The sequence below is a fragment of the Saccostrea cucullata genome, unplaced genomic scaffold (assembly GCF_032062105.1).
Source record: "Saccostrea cucullata isolate Sc308-1 unplaced genomic scaffold, CSIRO_AGI_Scuc_v1 ctg158, whole genome shotgun sequence".
Lineage (NCBI taxonomy): Eukaryota > Metazoa > Mollusca > Bivalvia > Ostreida > Ostreidae > Saccostrea > Saccostrea cuccullata.
In genome coordinates, this window is record NW_026926745.1 from 155,485 (window position 1) to 178,265 (window position 22,781).

The following is a 22,781-nucleotide window of genomic DNA, read 5'->3' on the forward strand; positions in this document are numbered from 1 at the left end:
GTCATGATTTGAACAAAAATTGAATGTCCACTACCTGAGGATGATTCCATAAATATATGATCATTCATGCCTTTGCTAATCTTGAGAAAAAGATTTTGAAAGAATTTTCCTGTATATTTCTATGTAAAACTTTGATCGGCCATTTTGGCCCCACCCTACCTCCAGGGGTCATGATTTGAACAAAAATCTACACTACCTGAGAATGCTTCCCATAAGTTTCATCTTTCCTGGCACAGTGTTTCTTGAGAAGAAGATTTTTAAAGAATTTTCTATATATTTCTATGTAACACTTTGAACGGCCATTGTGGCCCCGAACCCCGGGGGTCATGATTTGAACAAACTTGAATTTACCTGAGGATGCTTCCCCATAAATTTCATCTTTCCTGGCACAGTGGTTCTTGAGTAGAAGATTTTTAAAGAATTTTCCTATGTATTTCTATGTAAATCTAATATATCGGCCATTTTGGCGCCGCCTATACCCCGGGGGTCATGATTTGAACAAACTTGAATCTACACTACCTGAGGATGCTTCCCCATAAATTTTGTCTTTCCTGGCACATGAGTAGAGGATTTTTAAAGAATTTTCCTATGTATTTCTATGTAAATCTTTAATCGGCCATTTACGTTTTTTCGACACTACCTGAGGATAATTCCCTATAAGTTTCGTCTTTCCTGGCATTGTGGTTCTTGAGAAGAAGATTTTTAAAGAATTTTCCAATGAATTTCTATGTAAATCCTTGATGTATTTTGGCCCCGCCCTACCCCCAGATGAGTTGAACAAACTTGAATCAACACTAGTTGACATGCTTCCCTATAAGTTTCATCTTTTGGCACAGTGGTTCTTGAGAAGAAGATTTTTAAAGAATTTTCCTGTGTATTTCAATGTAAAATTTTAGTCGGCCATGGTGACCCCCAGGGGTCAATTAACAAAGAATCTAACACCTGTATTTTATAAGTTTCATCTTTCCTGGCACAGTGGTTCTTGTAAGAAATTTTTGAAACATTCCATCAATTTTTTATAATTTCTTAATTATCTCCCCTTGAATAACTGGCCGGTAATTTAAAGAATCCCCTCTAAGGATACTTTGTGCCATTTGTGAAATTTATTCTTGAGAAGAAGTCAAAAATGTGAAAAGTTTTTCAACGGACAAATTTTTAATATTGAGCCTTTGGCTCAGGTGAGCTAAAAATTTAATGAAATCACCCTTTTGTCATGTTTGTGGAGAACTTCATGTGATACACGAACAATTTCTGCAGGGTGAAGGTCATCCGGTATTAACACCTGTGTCACTCAGTGAAGAATACTGTGGAAATCAACATCGTTTTGCATTCAAAGATTAACAAAGTCTATTTTAAAATACACCAGTAACTGGTCTAATGGATATAAATTCTCACCCTATAAAGTTAATTTAAACATCCCATACATTTTTGTATTTACAAAACGTACAGAGAGAGAGAGAGAGAGAGAGAGAGAGAGAGAGAGAGATATGCCGTGATCGCGTAATGGGACCTCTACTGGACATAGACATGTGCATATAAATTTTATTACTGATAATTTATAATACAAAGTTGTATCTGTTACAACTAGAGGGGTTTGCTAGGCAAACCTGGTTTTGAAAAAAAAATGTATTTAGTTTTTAAAACGGTTAATATCTTAATAGTTTATCAGTTTATTTACAGAGTTAAAAACATTCATTTATCATTAATTTGTTGAAGAACAAAAGAAATTAAAGAATAATACTGCAAGAAAAATACTGAGAAGCATCGTAACTAAGCAGATTTGGCTGTTGGTTACATGACTTTGTGTCCACTTCACTAGATACACGGACTATACCTGATCTCTCTGTGGATTACCTGTGTATTGTGTTCGTTCAAGCGGAAAGTGATTTCCTGTTTCTAATTGATATATACATATTTCACAGTATTGCAAAATGCAACAAGTTGGTAAAATGGCATGTAAAAAAAAAATTAGCAAGTGTGTGAGGGTGTGTGTGGGTGGGGGGTTAATGGTCAATATAATTGTATAGTGTTTATAAGACAATCCCTTATGTCTTAGAGAATGTTAATCAAAGTTACTAAGAACTCTGTAAGACAAACTAGGTCATATTTTAAGAACAGAAATGGATCTTTACCTTTTATTTTCCTTAAGAAGATTAATTGAATTAATGATAATTACATATTTGGCATTTGAGAGTAACAATGTTATTACCCCTCCCCATTTTTTCTTTCCACAACACCACTTATATTATACCGAGGACTTGCAATAATGATGTGAAATATGAAGTATAATGAAATTAAAAATTAAATGCACAACTTGTTTGAATGATAATTCAACCCCACCCCCCACAACCCCACCCCACCCCACCCTGCTACAAAGAACCAGTCTTCTAATAAAGTATTTAAATTCAGGCACTTTGAAAAATGACTAAGTTCAAAATAGGTACATTTTAGGTACACTGGAAAATATATAAGTTCAACATAGGTACATTTCTGGCACACTGAAAAATGACAAAGTTCATAGTAGGTAAGATGGAAAATATCTAAGTCCATAATAGGTACATTTTAGGTACACTGAAAAATGACAAAGTCTAAAGTAGGCACATTTCAGGCACACTGTAAAATGACTAAGTCCAAATTAGGTACATTTTAGGTACACTGAAAAATGACAAAGTCTAAAGTAGGCACATTTCAGGCACACTGTAAAATGACAAAGTCCAAATTAGGTACATTTTAGGTACACTAGAAAAAAATTAAGTTCATTTTTGGCACAGAATAGGTATGCCTTTTCTGTACCTATAATAGTAGGCACACATTAGGTACTGAAAAGGCACAAAAAAAGTATGCCTATATGTACCTTTTTTTTGTATGGGATCTGTCGTATTTGTTGAGAATTGGCAAAACGACTTTTCCAAGCAGGAGACTTCTTTAATTTTCTTGTAATGGTTTCAGACTTGATTAGGTAAATTGCCGTGTGAATAAACTTCAAGGTTGTAAATCGGTAATATTTGATCAACCTCATCATTGTTGATCAGTGGATACTCATAAATGGGCAATACCCCGGCAATCAACTTGATCAGTTCATTGATGTTGGGGCTTATCAATTGATAGGAACTATGGAAAACTAGAGGTGAAATTTGAGGTCAATATTGAATAAAGATTGACCACTAGTTGACCTTAATAAATTGTTCTAACATGATTTGACCAATATTTGGATATATACCTGGGTATCCTTCAAGTATGCCTAAGTCTAATTAAATTCATCATTGTTCATGCTTTAGATCTTGTCAGACTTAAGTCAAAACATTTCAGTGTGTAATGTGTACCTGAGTTGACATTTTTTCAGCCCATTTTAAAATTTTCTTTTTATTACCTATATTAACTTTGTACAGCATGACCTTGTTTACTCCAGATGATTGGTCAGTAATCATTAAATTAGTACATGCAGCTACATGATCAAATCTTGACCATTGTACTACCTGACCTTCAGTTTTTTATAGTCAATGTTCTTTTTATTCATAATCTCATCATGCCTCCATAATTTAAGATTTCAGACATATCAGTATAGGTTTTCTTCTTTCCAGCATTCTGTATGTTAACCTGTTTGTCAGCAAAAAACTTTGCTCATAACTTTTCAATGATTGGTTTTTTTTTCATATTTCACATATGCATTCTTGTCCTTGACCTTAGAGTTTGACCTTCTTTTGCAAACATTTTCCAGACTGTATCCTTGGCTATTACTTTTAAAATGTTTGAGTTAGGGCTTTTATTTGTCACATGTGTATTTCATGTGTCCAACCCTTTCCATAGGTACCAGGATTTTTTTTTACCTTTCAACCTTGATCTACTTAAAAAAAAAAATACCTTGACCACATCTTTTGAATGGTTGGTTTTTAGGACTTCCACATATCAAGTGTGTATACCTTGTGACAAGACTTTTCTTTAGATAACTGCAACTTTACCCTGATCATTAGATGTGACCTACATAAAAAAAATAAAAAAAAAATAAAAAAATCCTTGCCTATAACTTTTTAATGGTTGCTGTTTGGGTTTCCTAGTAACCATTATTTTTTTTATCTCATGACTTTGACCCTAGAATATGATCTTCTCTTTGAAATTTTTTGAATGGTTGGTACTAGGGTAAGCTATTATGTTTCACATTTATATTCCTTTTGAACTCGTAACCCTGACCTTGGAGTTTGACCTACATTTGAAAAACTTCAAACTGTACATTGCCTTTGGCTGCACATCCTGTATAAGCTAAAGTGTTTTTTTTTCACATTTAATCCAAACCCTGTATATGACCAATCACTATTTCGAAGACACAGGAAATTATTCTTTTATAAAATATGTATGTACTCATTCCAAACCTTGATGATTCACCATTCAGAAGACACCCAGTCTTGTCAGTTGTCTATTTGCAAGGTTATCTCAAACAGTTATCAACATTCAAATTTAGTTCATTATAGAAAATTTGCATGTCTTGTAAAGAATGGACCAAATTTTAAAGTAGTTCCATAATGGATAAAAGTTGTGGCTTAATGTCTTTGAGTGTCATCTAGAACTTGACAAATGTTCCATGCAAACTAAAGCCTTATCTATCAGCAATTTCCTAAGCAGTTGTGTGTATACATAATTGATCACAAGTAAATGATTCTACAAGTATCTGGGTTTTTCAGTGCAACCAGACAAGTATATTAATCTTGTCTGCATGTTAACTTTGCACTTAATTTAAATGACAAATTATGGACTGGAATTCCTTCAACATTTTTGATTGCAAAGAAAGAAATTCCAAGTCTTGATAGGGAAAAGAAACCCAAATAATCTACCATAATGCCTGATTAATGGTCCTGATTATCAATGTAAATGACATTGTACCAGCCACCTTTTGTATGCATAATGTCAGGTGTGGACTGGTAGTCATCTATTTCCTGTTTCTTATGAACCAACGCTTACCTCCCCTTGGCATTTCTATATACAAGGAGTTCTCCCCCTTTGATGAATTATGGCTGATAATGATGCAATTTGAAATAAATGACCCAAGGTGTTGAGTTAATGCCATGATTTGAGAGCATTTAAGGCTGATGGATCAATTAATCCATTACCTCAGGTGGCAGAACTTGTGAACAAAAAATTGATTTCATTCATCTTTTCCTAGTTTTTTTTCCCCAATAAATGCTAGCTGGGTTAATATACTAGTGGTGACAATCGTGACATTATTTAACAGTTTCACTGCATTTGAATTATAGGTGTATGCATTCATTCATTTGTCTATTTAAAGCAAAATATTTTTTTGGAAATTAAAGATCATGATGATTTTTTTCTGTTTAAAAAAAAAAAAAACTATACAGTTGTTGCATTGCTTTAGTGTAGCATTTATCAATTTCTCAAATTTTCATGTCATCCAATTTGAAGCTCTGAGTTGATTTTAGTTATTTCTCTTTGAAAATTAAATTACTTGATGGGTTTTCATTCTAAACAATTGAGAACTGGAGATCAACTCCCACAATTCACTCTCAATTGTATTTTTTTTTTTCTATCAAGTATCAGTTATGGATTATGCTTGAACTATTATTGAGTGCTAAAAGAGCAAGACAAATTGTAGCATAATTATCAGTACAAACAAAATCAATTATTGTACTTACAGATTAATTAACTTTGTGCGTCATTTGTGCAGTGTTTATTTTGTTAACTATATAGGGACAAATATTAGCATTTTTTCAGATGACCTCTTGGTTAATGTGTGTTAAATCTGTTGTAGAAAATAATTAATTTTGTAAAATTATTCAAGAACTCTTTTGTTTAAATTCTTAAGGTCCAATGTTTATACATAATCGAAAATAGAAATTGACAGACAGATATAGGTGATTTTGTGACCTTGCATTTCCACCCCAATCAATGACAGAGCTTGGTGGTCGTAGATTGTAATAATTGAATTCTACAGACTGATCCTTGACAGTGTCAATAGGAAGGTATTTGTGAAGTTGGAATTACTTCTGAGATGTTTAAATTTAATTTCTTGTGTAAATGGAACCGCCATGACAACAAAGCGCCAACATAGCCGCTGGTAAATAAACGTTTCTGTAACCCGGACAGTGTCATGACAGGCATATTATGGCCAGTGATGGCGTCAAATTAATAGAGAAGTCATAACAACTCGTGTTTCCTGTGCGCTCAACAACCTGTAATTTGAAATCAATGCTACCATTGTCTTATTGCTTCCCCCAGAGCTTTTTCATGCCATTCTTTTAAAGTTTGATATGAAATTTATATGACGTACACTAAGAGAATTTAATGACTTCATGGGGGAAAAAAATCAGTTTGGGATAAAAGAAAAAAATTTGTACGGGTATGCTATTTTGATGCTGACATTAATTTAAAGTTCATTTGGAAAATGGAAGACGTCAAGAAAAAAGACATCCTGCACAAAACATTTGTCAGTGATTGAAATATTGATAAAGTGATCTTTTGAAATGCAGTAATATATTACATTTCATGTGTTAATGGTAAATTTTTATGTCCCTGTACTGAAGATTTGGGAGTTATTTTTGCCCTAGCTGTTATTCTGTCTAGCTGTGTGTTTGTCAGTAAAGTCACTTTCACCTTGTCCATATACACATGTAGCTTTTGATTAGTTGAAGTTATGGCTGTGATTTTTAGATGTTACATTCCTAAAAACATGCCCTTTTTAAAAAAGTTTTTTGTAACTTGATCGACCCTTTGATCTTAACTTTGGCTACAAAATTATTAATTTTCACTTTACCAGTTATGGACCTGTATATTCTTGATTACATTTGTTACATTACAGGAGTTAAACTGCTATAGTTAAACATTGCCTGTATTCACTAAATTCACTAATGGCTCTAGGCTTGATACTGTAGATCACTGAATTTTCGCAACACCTTATTTTCGCGAGATAGTCATTGACTCTTTAATCTTTATGAGTGAGACAAAATTTTCACGAATTGTGGTCATTGCTCTATATAATCTTATGAAATTTTATTACATGCGAGAATGAAATTTTCACGAGCATACCCTCTCACGTAATTACGTGAAAATAAAGTTCTCGCAAATAAAAAGTGATTTACAGTAATTAACATTTGTTAGCGTAATTGTTACATTACAGGAGATGTGATGCTACAGTAATATTGCGCTTTCACTATATCCACTACTTGTCCTGTATTCACTACTGGCTCTGTTAAGCTTGATTACATTGATTTGTTACATTACACGAGTTGTGGAACTCCACTTATATTACATGTTCTCTATATTCACTACTGGCTCTTTTTAAGCTTGATTACATCTATTACATTTCAGGAGTTGTGGCGCTACAGTAATATTACATGTTCACTCTACCCATTACTGGCCTTAGACTCCATAGGTCCCACTGGAGATACAAGTAAGTGGTATATGAGTTCTCAATGACAGATTTTTTCTTCAATTTATCAGTGCGTTAATTTGAACTTATAATAATTAAAAAAAAGTCCTGCTACTTTATAAGTTATGTTTACTGAAATAAAACTCAAGTCTATGAAAAGTCACAAAAAGGACATACAATTCTTCAGGAAAATAATGCTTTTGGAAGGACATATAATACTTATCCTAACTTGATCAGTGCTTAGATATCAAGGCATGATTTTTTAATTTTCACTTTTCATACATAATTATGCAAATGATCAAGGTCTGATGGATAAACTCAACATATAGATACTTATACGTTCACCCTGTAAAATATAGTGTCGTTCAAACCATATAGTCATATAACTTTTTAACGTGTTGTAGATTGGAACTCTGCATTGATGATTATCATTAACGGAGAGAACGACGAACATCTGGAGATGTTGGAGGGGGGAGTCATGAGGCAGCTTCTGGATGAGAAATGGAAGGCTTTTGCCAGGGTTAGTCAGTCATGTGCCTTTATATTGGAACTTCCTGATTGGTTCAGTGCTGCTTATGCAGCAGTTCATAGCCAATCAGATGAAAGATTCCTCATGCATAAGTTAACTTTAAGTCGAGTAGTGTAATAAAGATTTAGAGCAGGAGTGTATAAATTTAAAAATATTGAAAGTTAACTTTTGAATCAAATATTGAAAGTTTTGAAAAATTAAATTCATGTGTAGTTCATCCTAATATAGTTTAAGCATCAATGTTAATTTATATATTTTACTGTATTTAGCATATAAAATACATGTACACATGACCGAAAATATGAATTTGAATGATAAAGTACATATCTTTTTCTTCTTTTTTTTTTTGACAGAGGCGGTTTTTTGTGCGGTTAATTTTGGCGTTTATACAATTGATTTTAATAAGTGTGGCTGTATATTTGAGACCCAAATCAAACCTTCTTGCCGTAAATAGTTATACAGACATTGTAAGTATCAAAGAAGTATTGAATATTGGGTATACAGAAATGTTTTCCCCAACTTTATTCTCTCCTTACATGGTTGCTTTTAAAAACTATCAAATAATAATAATCAATTTAAAAAAAAGTCAACTTCCTGAAACAGCTTGTTTTCTTAATTAATTCAAATATAAAAATTAAAAGCAAAAATAGTTTTAGTGCAATTCAGAAATATTATACATATGAGAGAGGTTCCTTCTGGTCTGTCCGTTTTAATCATTTCAAAGTCAATAAAGTTATTTTTGTAAAAAAAAAAATATTGCAATTCCATAAAGTTAACCATATAAATCAATTTTGTAACATTTTACTTGCATCTCTTTCAGATTCGTTTTGTGTGTGAGATTCTTACTTGTATAGGATGTTCTATAACATTAGTGGCTGATGTCTTTGAAATCATTACTCAGGGAATATTTAGTTTCTTAAAAAATTGTGTAAGTATACATTATAGTTTCTTGATAAAATTAAAAATGTGATTTGATATTTTATAATTAAGAATATGTATATATAAAGTCAGTTTCAAGTTATTTGCAAATGCTATATGAAAAGGATTTTTCTTATCCATGCAGTCTATAATTTCATTTTTTATTGACCATGAGTATTATGGTGTACATATATTGAATTGTTAATGTCCTACAGCTAAGAGTGCTCTATGTGTTGTCTTCAATGAAAAATGTAAAGAGTTAAGACTATATATACAACTCTAGAAATGCGTTGATTTTGAAAGGATATGTTTTATTTGTTAAGACAATACTGCCCCTATTCCCAGCTGTATAGTCCTGCATATGGTCATTACATTTTGACATTGTGGCTTGATATTCAGTTTTCAAAGTCAAGAAGAATTTTTTTTCATGGTCAGCAAGATACTTGCATGTGCATGCATGTACATTGCAATCATGATTTTACAGTTAAGGCAGACACAGATATGCTAAAACTGATTTCTTCTGATTGGGAGGGGGGGACGTGACTAGCATTCAGCAATGTTTATGACTGGCAAAGTCTTCATATAGAAAAAAAAACTGGAGGGGGGGCATGTACAACTAGGAGTAACTACTAAGCAAAAAGAATAATGGACCGCTCGTTTTACAGAAAAATGCGCCAGCCCAGACGCTGTTTATGATATCTTGTATCCTGTTCCTGGCCTGTATTCCGTTCCGATTCCTGGAGATGAAGCAGGTAGAAGACGTCCTGATGATTATAGCAGTCCCCTGTTCCTGGCTGTTCCTTCTATTCTTTGCCAGGTATGAGGGGAAAACAATTTCACTCAGAAAATCATTTTGAAATTGTTTAAAGTTTTCTTTTTTATTTTTGATAAGAGAGTATTAAATATCTGTGGAAGGTTTTATCAGTTAATTAATCATTGGCATCTTATAAAAATTTTTATAAATAAAATATTTAAGACTTGATTTAATTGGAGAAGTATTAATAAATAAGAAATAACAAAATTGATACCAAATGCTCAGATTTCAACATCAAGAGAGAGAAAGGATATGAAAAGAAGAAGAACTGTAAACCAATTAAAATGGCCCTTTTAAGTTCTTGCCGTCAACATTTGATTGGTTAATTTTGGGTCGCATGTTATTGCCATCAACATTTGATTGGTTAATATTGGGTCACATGTTTTCAGAGGTCACCCTGACACGGGCCCCATGGTAGTAATGATGTATGTCATGATTCTCAATGACATGGTACAGTTCGGATACATCTTTCTCATATTTTTGAACACATTTTCTCTAGGTATATATTTGTTTTGGAAGTGTGACAATTATTTATTTTGTAATCTCTCTACTAATAAACAAAGTATATATATATTGTGTGTCTGTCACCAAAATGTGTGCCAAATGTTTTTTGTATTGTGCACACTAACTTGCTTGATATACTGTATGTGTACTTAAAAATGCGGGCTCCATATTTTAGCGGCTTTGGCGCAGGCAACGATGCGCTAATTCATGAATACAGCTAAGAAATCATTTATAAATACAAAACACTGCACGGACATAAGTAGCCCTAATTCATGACTACACCAACAACTCCATACCCAGTGACTGCGCTAAATTTATGGTACGCCGAATTATGTACAGGCCGGTACAGTATGTTTGTATACAGATTCAGGAAAGTTTATTACATAAACATAAAATTGGCGATTTCCTAATTAGGACACACCCCTGTTTTTTCAGCACTCTGGACAAATGTTGTCCAACATGAATAGGTTAATACATATACGTTAAAGTATACAGAACTAGTCGATACATCATTAACTGAAAATAAGAATAATTGATTACACAGATTTAAATTGGTACATTGCGGTAAAAGAAGATGCTAAAAGTTTAGGGATTGGTTTAGAAAATTCTGCAAACAATGGATGCCCATTCAATTTGGGTATAAATAAAGTATTTTTTTTTTCTGTCATAATGGTATTTATAGTCAATAGAAGTGATCATCCATCTTTACAGTTTGTTGTTAAAAATGTGTATGAAGCATATGTAGCCAGAATATCCTTTAAGATAAAATGTTTTCTTCAGTACAAAATAAAACTAGCTACATGTATTTGTTTGATGACTTGTCAATATTTGTTCTCCACCTCTGAGCCCCCATTGAACAGTACACACAAGCCCACCAGCAGTAAATATATAAACAGACTACGATTGATTTCAAGATCAATCACTTCAAATCCTTTCCACTGGAAGAAGCCTGTCATTATAATTACAGTTGAGCCTGGCTATCTTGGACACTGTTATCTCAGATACTTTGGATATGTCAAAAAAGAATTGAGTTCTAGGCTAAGTGCTTATTAAGTATTTTACCTTGAATTCTTGGTCTTATCAAAATTCAGTTAATGAGGTGTAACTGTATTATTCTTAACCCTTAGAATGTATTAAAGTTTATATTGATTACATTGATAAAGTTCAAAGTTCAGAAGGAATTAATTAGCTGATATGTTCAATTTTTAGGTCACCTGAGTCACTCAGGTGACCTATTGCCATCCGTGTTTGTCCGTCGGCGTCCGTCGTTTGTCGTCCATTGTGTGTTAACATTTGAACATTTTCAGCTTCTTCTCTGAAACTGCTAAACCAATTTCAACCAAATTTTGTATACAGCATTTGTGGGTGAAGGGGAACAAAAATTGTGAATTTCATGGTCCCCGCCCCCCTTGGGCCTGAGGGGTGGGGCCAAAACCACCAAAATTATTGCAATCTTTAAAAATCTTCTTCTTTACTCCTGGACATCAAGCAGGCAAACTGTTGACATGAATGTAATGAGCATTGAGTCCTCTACCAAAATTGTGAAATTCATGGCCCAAGGGTCGGGGGTTTTTGTGCTAGGGCGGGGCTATATAGATTATATAGTGAAAATGCATTATTTCTTTGAAAATCTTCTTTTCTGCTCTTGGGTATTAAGTAAACTAACTAAGTACATAATTATGTTGAGCAAGAGTGCCTCTTCCAAAATTGTGAATTTTATGGCCCCAGGGTCAGGGATTCTGGTGTTAGGGCGGGGCTCTATTGATCATATAGTGAAATGCATTTATTCTTTGAAAATCTTCTTCTCTGCTCTTGGGTATTAAGTAAACTAACTAAGTACATAGTTATGTTGAGCAAGAGTGCCTCTACCAAAATTTTGAATTTTATGGCCCCAGGGTCAGGGGTTCTGGTGTTAGGGCGGGGCTCTATTGATCATATAGTGAAAATGCATGTATTCTTTGAAAATCTTCTTCTCTGCCCCTGGGTATTAAATGAACTAACTAAACACATAGTTATGTTGAGCAAGAGTGCCTCTTCCAAAATTGTGAATTTTATGGCCCCAGGGTCAGGGGTTCTGGTGTTAGGGCGGGGCTCTATTGATTACATAGTGAAAATACATTAAATCTTTGAAAATCTTTTCTTTGCTCCTGGGTTTTATGCCAATGATCCAAGTATATATATTTATGATGAAGAAAGGTGCATCTAGCAAAATGATTATTTTTTATGCCCCTGGTCGGGGGGGGGGGGGGGGGAGGGGGGTTCATATAAATTAATGCTTTGAAATCTGAAAATAAATTAAAATGCAAAATTTTGAAATCTGCTCCTTGGGATGAGGTGCACAACTGGTTATAAAGTGGAATGCATTTTATCATACATTTATGATAAAATTTGCAAAATTGTCAGGAAATAAGGGCCCCCCTGTATGTGATTAAAATAAACTAGAATCCTTTCAAAAAAATGAAGAAAGTGACAATGAAATTTGTTTATCATCCAATTTCTCAGTGGAAAAAGAACAATTTAGCATAATTTTGGTGGATTATTTACACTTAAAGTATTAAAGTAAAGTTAAACTTTATCTTATTTGTTTTTTGTATTCATTTTTATTTTGAAACGATTAAAAACATGAAATTAAATATCATAAAAAGAACACCAAAATAACCGCCCCCTTTTTGCAATTTTCTAAGCGCCCGGGGCAGTAAATAGGGATTATACGGTATTAGGTAAATAGACTAAGCATGCTAAGTTCATAATTATGAGGAGCAATGGTGCCTCTTTCAAAATTGTGAATTGTGAATTTCATGGCCTCTGGTTGAAAACACGAACCAATTTTAATTGTTTGAAAGTTGTTGCATGATACTCAGGTGACCTATAAGGCCCGTGGGCCTCTTGTTTATTGTTACCATCTCCCACCACTGAAATAGAAATGAAAGTTAACTAGTGCTAATTGTAACGGGGACCGTTACAGATGTTCCCCAAACGCTCCCCAACTTCCTTTTGGTGCCATATCCCATGTAAGCCTCATTAAATAAGACAAACTCTATGTATTTGAGACTTTAACAACATTTACCAAAAGTGAACCAAGTTCATTTTAATTTTAGCATTGCACGCGTGCGCATATGAATGCATCTGCGTAATGACCATATCAGCTTGTCTACACAATTTATATATTTTAATATACTAAATATTTAAGTATTTAATCCAAAAGAATTAAAAAAATACGCTCATTCAAGTGTATATTTGATTTTACTTATTTTACGTGCACGCACGTGCAAACATGAGGATGGTGACCATACCTTCTTGTAGAAGTCCATTACATCTAACTATGTTCTAAATCCCACCCTGTTTGGTTGAAAACCAAGGGAGTTATTGCTGTTTAAAGTTTCAGCCAATCAGAATGCAGCGCACGTACAGGCACGTGTATTCATGTGCATGGTGACCACACTTTCTTGTAGAAGTTCATTATATCTACTTATGTTCCAAATCCCATCCTGTTTGGTTAAAAACCAAGGGAGTTATAGCTATTTCAAGTTTAAGCCAATCAGATTAAAGCGCACGTGCATGCACGTGTTTTCATGATAATTGCTATATATCATGTTTTAGGATATCCTAATGCATGGCTATGTTCAAAATTTCATAGGATTTCGTCAAAAAACAAGAAAGATATTGAGACTTTAGTTTCAGCCAATCAGAGCGAAGCGCACGTGCATGCGCGTGAGATCTTGTATTTTGACCATGTCATACTATGCTACTATTATATCCTTATAATGAGTTTCAAAGCATTTCATCAAAAATATAAAAAGATCGGTCATTTCAGTGTTGCAATTGCAAGCACGTAGCAAAATGTTCCGCAAATTTACATAACATACCTACTGACCCTAAAAAGGTTTTACCTAAGTCGGATGTGTAGTTTAAAAGATCACTCCAGGACAAAAAAGTACCCAGGAAGAAGAAGAAAAATAATAATAATAATAAGAAACAGAGTAAAAACAATATGTTCCCCAACTTCGTTTGGGGAACATAATTACTACATGTTTCCATCCTGGCGAGTTCTTGTACTGCAATTCTCCACCTAAAGACATTTGTACACACATTCATAAATATTTTTAGAAATAGAGATTGCGTTTAAAATTCTTTGTACTAGCTTAGTATACATTGAACAACACCAAAAATAAATAGTGTGCTGTGATACCTACATACAGGATTGTGTGAACAGAACACCTAGTTTGAACCTTTATCCAATGTTTTTATTTTCCTTCAACCCCCCCCCCCCCCCCCCCCCAATAAAAAGAAATATGATACCAATGTGTGTAAAATGAAACAGTTGATATTCTTGAGTTTTTGTAGACTAAATATGATTGTGAACTCTCTGTTGCACAGTTGGTTTGCATTGTGACCTTTGCACTTTGACCTTTCTTCTTGCAGGACCTTTAAACTAACAGGACCTTTTGTCACCATGATCTACAAAATGTTGCTAGGTGACCTCCTTCGATTCGGCATTATTTATGTTATTTTTCTCACGGGATTCACACAAGGTTTGTAATGCTGTGTTTTAATATGAAAAAAAAATTATTCTCAATTTCAGATGAAACTTTTACTGCACTGAATAACAATCTAACTTTATGACATCAAATGATCTATGGGATGAAGCTGCAGTATATTTTTTTTTTGGGGGGGGGGATAATTTAAAGAAACACAATAACAAGACTAGTTATCTAGTATGGATATACAATTTGTATTTCCCTGTAAATCTTTAAGTATTATAATATATTTTTGTAATTTGAATGACTGAAATAGATACATGTAATTTAATTTTTATTAAATCATTAAGTTTTAATGCAATACATGTGGTTGTTAATTAAACTCCCAGCAATTCATTGTCCTTTTGTAATATGTGTGCAGCTTGCTGTGAATTTCTTGATTTTCGTTGACAGCATTCTACTTCCTGTTCCGCGGGAACACCAGTAACCAGAGTCAGGGCTTTGACGACATCGGAGATACCGTCCTGACCCTCTTCCAGATGACCTTGGGGGAATTCAAGGTATTTTTAGATTCCAGCAATAGAACCACTTCTAGCTTTGGGGAATTTCATGCTTTGAGAAAGGCACTATAACAGTTCTGAAGTTCTTCATGATTTGTAATAATAATGCATCAAATAATTGTATCTAACCAAACTACCAGTACACACTATTTAACCATAAAGCTGCTAGCTTTTCTATAAAAACAATAAATATAGTTATATGTCTTGAAAAAAAAAATAGATCTGCTCTTTCAGCTTGTTAAAATGTCTGCTTGTATTGCGTATTCAAGCACCACATCTTTTCTAGTATATTTTTTAAGGCCTAAATCAATAATTTATAAATTAGTCTAGAAATGAGGAGAAATGGAAAATTGTAGGACTTGAATTAAATCAGTTTTTGTACTAATTATTGTATCTGGATTCATAATTTTTCTCATTAATTTGGGGCTGTCTGATTCAGAAATACTGACAGAGTGTGATTTTACAATGTTTACTGCCAGAAAATAATTTTACGTATTATGTATTATTATAGTAATTCTGATAGCTTAAATTCATTATTTTTAGGGGTGCCATTGAGTAGGAAATAAAGTTTTGTCAATATTTAAATCAATACACACTAAGATTTATTCCAGTCCTCTTCAGTCACTGTTCATTTTGTCATGCCTCGATCATCTTTGATATTTCCACCTTCATTTACCTCACAGTATGCAACCCTTCAGTAAATGCGATGCATGAAAATTAATTAATCTCATAATTTTTCAGACTCAGAAATCATTGTGTTTCAGAAGATTTCCCAATTCATTTTGTTTTATGAAAATCCCACTCATCTGTGACTTAAATTCACCCCTTATCCCAAGCATATTCTAATGGTTCCTAATCCCACATATATATATATCCCATAATCCTTGCCCCTTTCAAGCATGATGTAAGACGATATCATTGGTTGGCCATAGTGCATGACCCTGATCACATGACCACTTTTCTGTGTATAGGTGTATATAAGTTGTTTTTGTTCCATGCATGCATCATAGTTTAGCCGCGGAGGAACCAATTCACAGGTACACGAGAATTTCACCAAGAAATTCATTTTTAAACAAAATTCATTTATAAATATTGTACTTTTTAAAATTCAACAGCAATTTTTTTCTTTGTTTACTAAATTTGCACCTTTTCATTGCACAAATATGCATTCACATTACAATAGATGTTTTGTTGTTGTAAGCACATTTCACCTTTAACCTGTTTATTGTACTTGACCTTTCAACCTTGCACTCAACCAGTTTTACCCTTCAGACTAGCTGGTAGAAAAAAAATCATGAGGGTGTTATATTCTTTAAAATAGATACATAGAATGTCTAGATTCATTAAGCTAGTTTTCTTTAGGTGCAGATTAGTTTAGGAATAATGATCCCTTTCCTTCGAACCTTTCAATTCTTGTTTTAATGCAGTATTTTAGATTATTTCAGTTTAGTTCTAAGCCAGTCCATTATAAGTACTAATGTACTTATAAATTAATATTTTTTCTCAAATATTTATTATGTAACTTGAAAACATCAGTGTTGATCATAAACAAGGTAATGGCACACAAAATATGTTGATGTTGAATTTAGATTTATAAAATTGTTGTATTTTCCCTTTACTTTACATTGTATTTTTTCTATAAATGGAATATGTAGTCAATGTGGTTTTATTAATCTTTTAATTGCAACTATATTTCTTTAATCTGACATATATAATGAGCCTGCAGGAATAATGCATGGTCATTAATGGATTTGTCAGTTTTGAATAGAAGAGCAAAAACCTTTCAATTAACTATATATGAATCTGTAATCGTCATATGCAACTCATTTTGCACTGAATTTCCTACAATAACTTTGAATGTGCTAGGCTGTAGGATTGTGCTAGCTAGGCTTTGGCCTTTTGATGCACAGCCATGGGGTCATTATTGAAGACACAAGGACAAGATGTGCTTGTGCTAATTTTACATACAGTGTTTCGGTTGGTCTTTCTATATATTAATTTGTTATTTACTTATAAAAAACTATATATTTTATGGAGAAAAAAAAATTATGCAGTCCGATTGTTTGACAGGATTTTTCCGTGCAGTCATACAGGGGAATACCAAATAATTTCTGCAGTTTGAAACTTTTGCAATTTTACTTCTCAAACAAATAAAATTGGCAGTGATAAATTTGGAATTGATTAAGATGACTGCAAAGAGGAAGCTGATTTCGGAGAAGATATTTTGAAATTTTTGAGTAAATTTCAAAAAAAAATTGACAACTGCAGGAGTTCATTACAAGAAGTAAATGTTATTTGTGATAAAAGGGTCATTTATGCTAAACTAAGTGTATTACTATTTTCAGTACCAGGATTTTAATTACACAAAATATTCCGGGCTGACGAAGATAGTGTTTGCCATCTTTATGATGCTGGTTCCCATTCTACTACTGAACATGTTGATAGCCATGATGGGTAACACCTACACAATGGTCATAGCCAAATCAGAAAAAGAATGGAGGAAGCAGGTGGGTTTACTTGGCTTTTAGATTTAAAATGCTTCGATCAAACTTCAGTTGCCAATACATATTGATGAGCGCTTCTCAACTGGCAGCAACAGTTTTACCTTGACCTTTCCTTTGACCTTGACCGTACTCTTAAATTTGCATTAATGTCATTCTTAAAGAAAATGTATTTTTATCAGACTTATATGCTGATTCATATTGATAAGAGCACCCTTTTTTAACCTTGACTTTTCTTTTGACCTTGCCTCCATTCAGGGGTCTTTTTTAAAGACATTGAGAGTAATGATAGGCTATTTAATTTAATTTAAAAGCTGAAAGAAAAATAAAGTTATCATCTTGAAACTGTTGCAATGTATGTATTCTGACCTTGACTTTTGACCTACTGACCTCAAAAATGCACATGAACATTATTTACTCAGTAGGAAAAAATGAAAAACATCTTTGCAAGAGGAGATGATTATTTAAAAATTTGGTTGACTTAACAAATGTTTTGATAGAGTCTATTTATTGGACAATTTTCTTTTGACAGTGGGCTAAAATAGTTGTAGTCTTAGAACGCGGCTTCTCCAGAAAACAGCTGCTGAATTTCCAAAAGATGTACGCCATAAAAATGTTGGGTCCCCCAAAAGAGAACCTCGCAGAAATCACAGAACAGGTAGAGGAACAGCGTGGCCTGATGGTCATCAAAACGTCCAGCAAGACCAAGGCCAGGCAGCGCAAGGGCGCCATCGCTAACTGGAAGGTACGCAGCATAGGCATTAAGTGTCAGCTTTATTTTAAGCAACAAGTTCCTGCAAATATATATTTAGAACTTGAATTTTGATTAATTATGATGTATCATTGAATATTTAACATAATATAATATTTTCTTGGCTGTGTGATTGTATAGCAAACCTTAATTTATTTATTTGTTAAATAATCTAAGAGTTTCTGTACCTCTTTTTATCTCTTGTCATGCATATATAGACCTTACTCTTCCTAATTTTACCATTATTTATTCATCTAATAATTCATATTTTTATGTGTACATATTTCTAACTGGCTGTGCTGTTACTTTTTTTAGAAACTAATTAATGCTTACAATCTCCAGTAATAACTGTTGTGAGATTTGTCATAAGATTTATCTAGATATAGGTGAAATTTGAACTGGAAACATGTAGTGTTCAATTTAATACAGCATTACTAGTACTATATCCAAAATTAATTTTTCTTTTTTGTGAAAAGAGGAAATCTGTGAAAGTTAGTTTACAGTATCCATAATTAATATTTTTTTTATGAAGAGAAACTTGAGAATTTCTATTGGAAAAAAACCCATTTGGAATAAGATTTTATTACATTATCATTTTGGCAAGTCTTTCTCTCAATAATTTACTAAAGAAAAGTCTTTTTCCATTCAGTAAACACCCCCCCACCCCCACCCCCGATTCAAAGTCACCTTCTAGGTACTATATATTTTGTGTCAATAAGCACACTCATCTCTGTAATATTCAGTCAGTACACATCAATCATGTCTTCACATTCGTTCTAAAGTCACTACATTGTAGTGATGTAGTTTTAATTTTGACAGCTTTTCAGAAGCAAAACCCATAAAGCCAAAAAAAAAAATTGAAAACAGCCATTTAGTACACACAATTACACCCGAGTTGGATTTGTTTGATTGTAGATCACATATGGACCAATCTGGTGTACAGATGAAGATGTCATGGTTGATTCACTTATCATTATGTTACAGAGAATTTCATTGGCCAATAAGATGGTCATTTTTACCATTTACAAAAAGTTCCAATGAAAAGAATTATACTCAGTGTAATTTATGTTATGTTAAGAAATGTTTTAATGAACAGAGTATTTATGCCCACACATTCTAAAGAACCTTTGGATATAATGATTGGGGAAATCATTTGAGGAAAAAAAAAATTCATTTTTCCATTTGATGAAAATTCATGTTGAAACAATTTTTCTGAAAATGACCTAACAATTGGCTTTTGAAAGGCAATAACTGCATGTGAATATGTTGATCACTAACTTTTTTTCATTTAATTGATAGATGGTTTCAGGGAAAACTAGATCGAACTGCATGTTTCATTGTTTTTAGCATGCTATATTGATTTATTGTCTCAAATCAATGAAAGCTATGAAAAATTCCAAGGTTGTCTATAAGATATTCAAAATTGCTGAACTGTGTAAATAAAAACAAACCCAAAAAATCAAGAGTTAAGGATCATAAATAATCATTGATCAGAGCCAATAAAATTTCTACTTTGACCCAGTATTAAAGTGAACTCTTTACTGTGTGTATGATAATGCACTCTATATTTTCATCATTTAAATTAAGCCTATGAATTTCAAATGAATCTTTATAAATTTTGCATCAAAATGTCAGAAACATACCATATAAGTGGAAATTTTAGTGAGATGCAAATTTAGCAATTTTTCCTTAAAAATTGGTACATGTATTTTATTTTTAGTGAGATGTAATTCTAGCGATTTTAAAAAGCTCACTAAAGAAGCTATCACAAATAAAGCGTTATTAAGTTTTTTGCAATATTCAATTTTAGCGATCTTGGCACCCTCATTAATAATGCCAAAATTAAATCCTTGCTAAAAATTCTGCTTATACGGTGTAGTTCTCTGAACTATTAATGAATAGAAAAATGTGTAATATTTTTTATTGAAAAAAATCTTTAATTTTCAGTTATTTGGAAAAGAGGTCATCAAACAGTTGAAGAAACACAAAAATAAAGGAAAGAAAGAGCCATTCCAGTTGGGCAGAATCAAGCGCAAGAGAAAGTTGTCGTTTAATGAGTCCGATTATTCCAGCGACGAAGACGAAAAGGCCAAAATGTTCTCCATGACACTAGCGCAGTTGGCATGGGAACGAGACATCGACCTTACCAAGGGTAAAACTTTTGTGACAGATCCAAATCTTATAGAAAAGTTATCCCCTTACATTGGAAAGGAGGAACCTGGCAAAACTGTGATACAGAATCATTCAAGTCCCGCTTTGATGGGTGGTGGTTCTCCTACCTCCAACCATCAGATCCCTAACGGGGTCAAACATAGGGCACCGGGGGAGAGGACTGTGAAAAAACCCGCAGGAACCCCCAAATCTAGCCCCAAATCGGCTACCACCAAACAATTCAATTATAACAGGGTCTCCCCCCTTGTGTTGATGAAAAAATCTTCCCCCACCGATGATTCTGAGAGTGACTTGGAGGGGATGAAACCCAGTGATAGTGTGAAGAGAGGTATGTCAGTGACTGATATTTCAGTACATGGAACAATGGACTCCTCTAGGAACACTCATCATAAAATGTTTTTGGAAGACTCTAAACCCACTGTAGAAGTTAAAAAGCTACACTGGGACAATGTGCCAAATGTTGCCTATACGCCAGGTTATGCAAGTTCTAAAACAAGCAGTACCAAGTCGGGAAGTGTCAAGTCGGACGGTTCTAAGTCCAAGTCGGACTCTGAATATAAACCTAGTTTTTACTCCAAGTCAGAAGATGGCTACACGAGTCAAGGAAGTGTGGAGTCTTCATCAAAGGCTTCTAGGGTATCTCGAGGGGCAGAATCTGTGTCCTCAAAAACCTCTAAATATTCCTCAAGATCCACAACAACGGTGGAGGAGTCAACAGTGTCAAAATCCTCAAAGGGAGGAGCAGACTGTTCCTTACAGGAGATGGACTCCGAAACAGAGGACACCTCGAGGATATCAAAAGTCAGTAGTTCACAGAGTATTTCTCAGAAAGGAACAGAACTCGAAACAAGCGAGTCCTTGGCAAAGCCCCCCAAGCCTTCGAAAAGTCCCGAGAGGGAGGGAGGGTCGACCAAGAAAAGCAAACATAAACGGAAAAAGAGCAAGAAAAGTAGACACGGTAGTCGGGCTTCTTCAAAAGCTTCACTGTTGCCTTCAGAAGAAAATGAGGATCGTGAAAGTCAAGTTTGAAGATAGCTACTAGGATATTTAATGATTATTGTAAGATTAAGTTTTAGTACCAGGGTACTGTCAAAATATAAAGTCTGGGTTTTGTGAACTAAAGCAGACAAGGAAGTAGATAAAGTTTAGTTTCATTTTAAAAGGGGGTAAAATTATGTGTTTATTCCAGATATTTTTTTTAACAATTTTTTTTTCTGTTCTGATATGCTTTGCAATGACTGCAGCTGCTTATTTTGTCATGGTAATTCCATTATCTCCACATTAAAAAAAAAACAAGCTAAATACTGTTAGGATTAATAACTCAAGAAGCAATAAACTAAATGAAATATAAATAGTTTTGGTTCTGCATGATGTCCTTTATAATGTCACCTTTTAAATAATACTTGATTTCTCCTCATTAATTGTAATCAAACATTGTGGGAAAAGAAAGGACATCTTTTTAAGCTTAATGTTCTATCGATCCAATTTTCCATTTTGATTGAATTCTTTTAAAATTGATATTTTTTTCTAATAACCAGATTTTACTTTTTTTTTTTTCAAGTTTCACTTTTCCTTGACTAGTCAAATCTGAAAAAATAAATCCATTAATTTTTTTTTCTTTTTCTTTTTTTTTTTTTTAAACAGGTTTAACACTGTGCTATTTTTATAAGCCATTTGTATAAAATTTCACAGAAATATGATAAGATCAATAAATTTTGGGCAAAATTTCTGTAATTTTTCTACTAAAATTATCGGTATTTTTATCGTTGATGGAGAGGTACGGCGCAACATTAAGCAAAAGCATGTGGATTCAAAAGTTTAAACATTGATTTTTAAAAGTTAATTCAACAATTTTCTCAAATAAAATTCTGTTATTAAAATTTAGTAATATTTGAAGCACTAACAGAAATATAGTGATTTTTCTCTGATGCGATTCCCGTGAAAACGACAGTGATAATGACGTCTACTGAAATGACGGCGCACCACACTTTTATTAAAATATGTGTAATGCTCTAGATATCGGCAGCATTAAGATCCAAAATATGCATAATAAAACATGTAGTAAACTAGGCTACTCGTGACATTCGCCCGCAGATAGCAAATTGAAATTTTAGACAGTTAGACCTCTGTAAAAAGGCTATACGGGAGGACGGGAAAAGATTAGACGAAAAATTAACTT

At 33.4% G+C, this 22,781-nt stretch overlaps 1 protein-coding gene across 2 annotated transcripts in view; it reads left to right on the top strand.

Moving 5' to 3' along the window:
* The window catches only part of LOC134272556 (uncharacterized), a 47,251-nt gene extending 25,497 nt beyond the window's left edge, over positions 1-21,754 (top strand). Inside the window, exons 6-16 of one of the 2 annotated variants that reach the window (XM_062754778.1) lie at positions 7,315-7,396; positions 7,780-7,895; positions 8,258-8,371; positions 8,725-8,832; positions 9,488-9,639; positions 14,563-14,672; positions 15,072-15,178; positions 17,524-17,685; positions 18,212-18,424; positions 19,346-19,387; positions 20,378-21,754. In XM_062754778.1, coding sequence (XP_062610762.1) covers positions 7,315-7,396; positions 7,780-7,895; positions 8,258-8,371; positions 8,725-8,832; positions 9,488-9,639; positions 14,563-14,672; positions 15,072-15,178; positions 17,524-17,685; positions 18,212-18,424; positions 19,346-19,387; positions 20,378-21,631 — 2,460 coding nt within the window. In that variant the 3' untranslated portion in view covers positions 21,632-21,754. The remainder of the gene's footprint in view (positions 1-7,314; positions 7,397-7,779; positions 7,896-8,257; positions 8,372-8,724; positions 8,833-9,487; positions 9,640-14,562; positions 14,673-15,071; positions 15,179-17,523; positions 17,686-18,211; positions 18,425-19,345; positions 19,388-20,377) is intronic. The other variant, XM_062754779.1, reaches the window with a different exon arrangement.
* Positions 21,755-22,781: the final 1,027 nt, after the last annotated feature.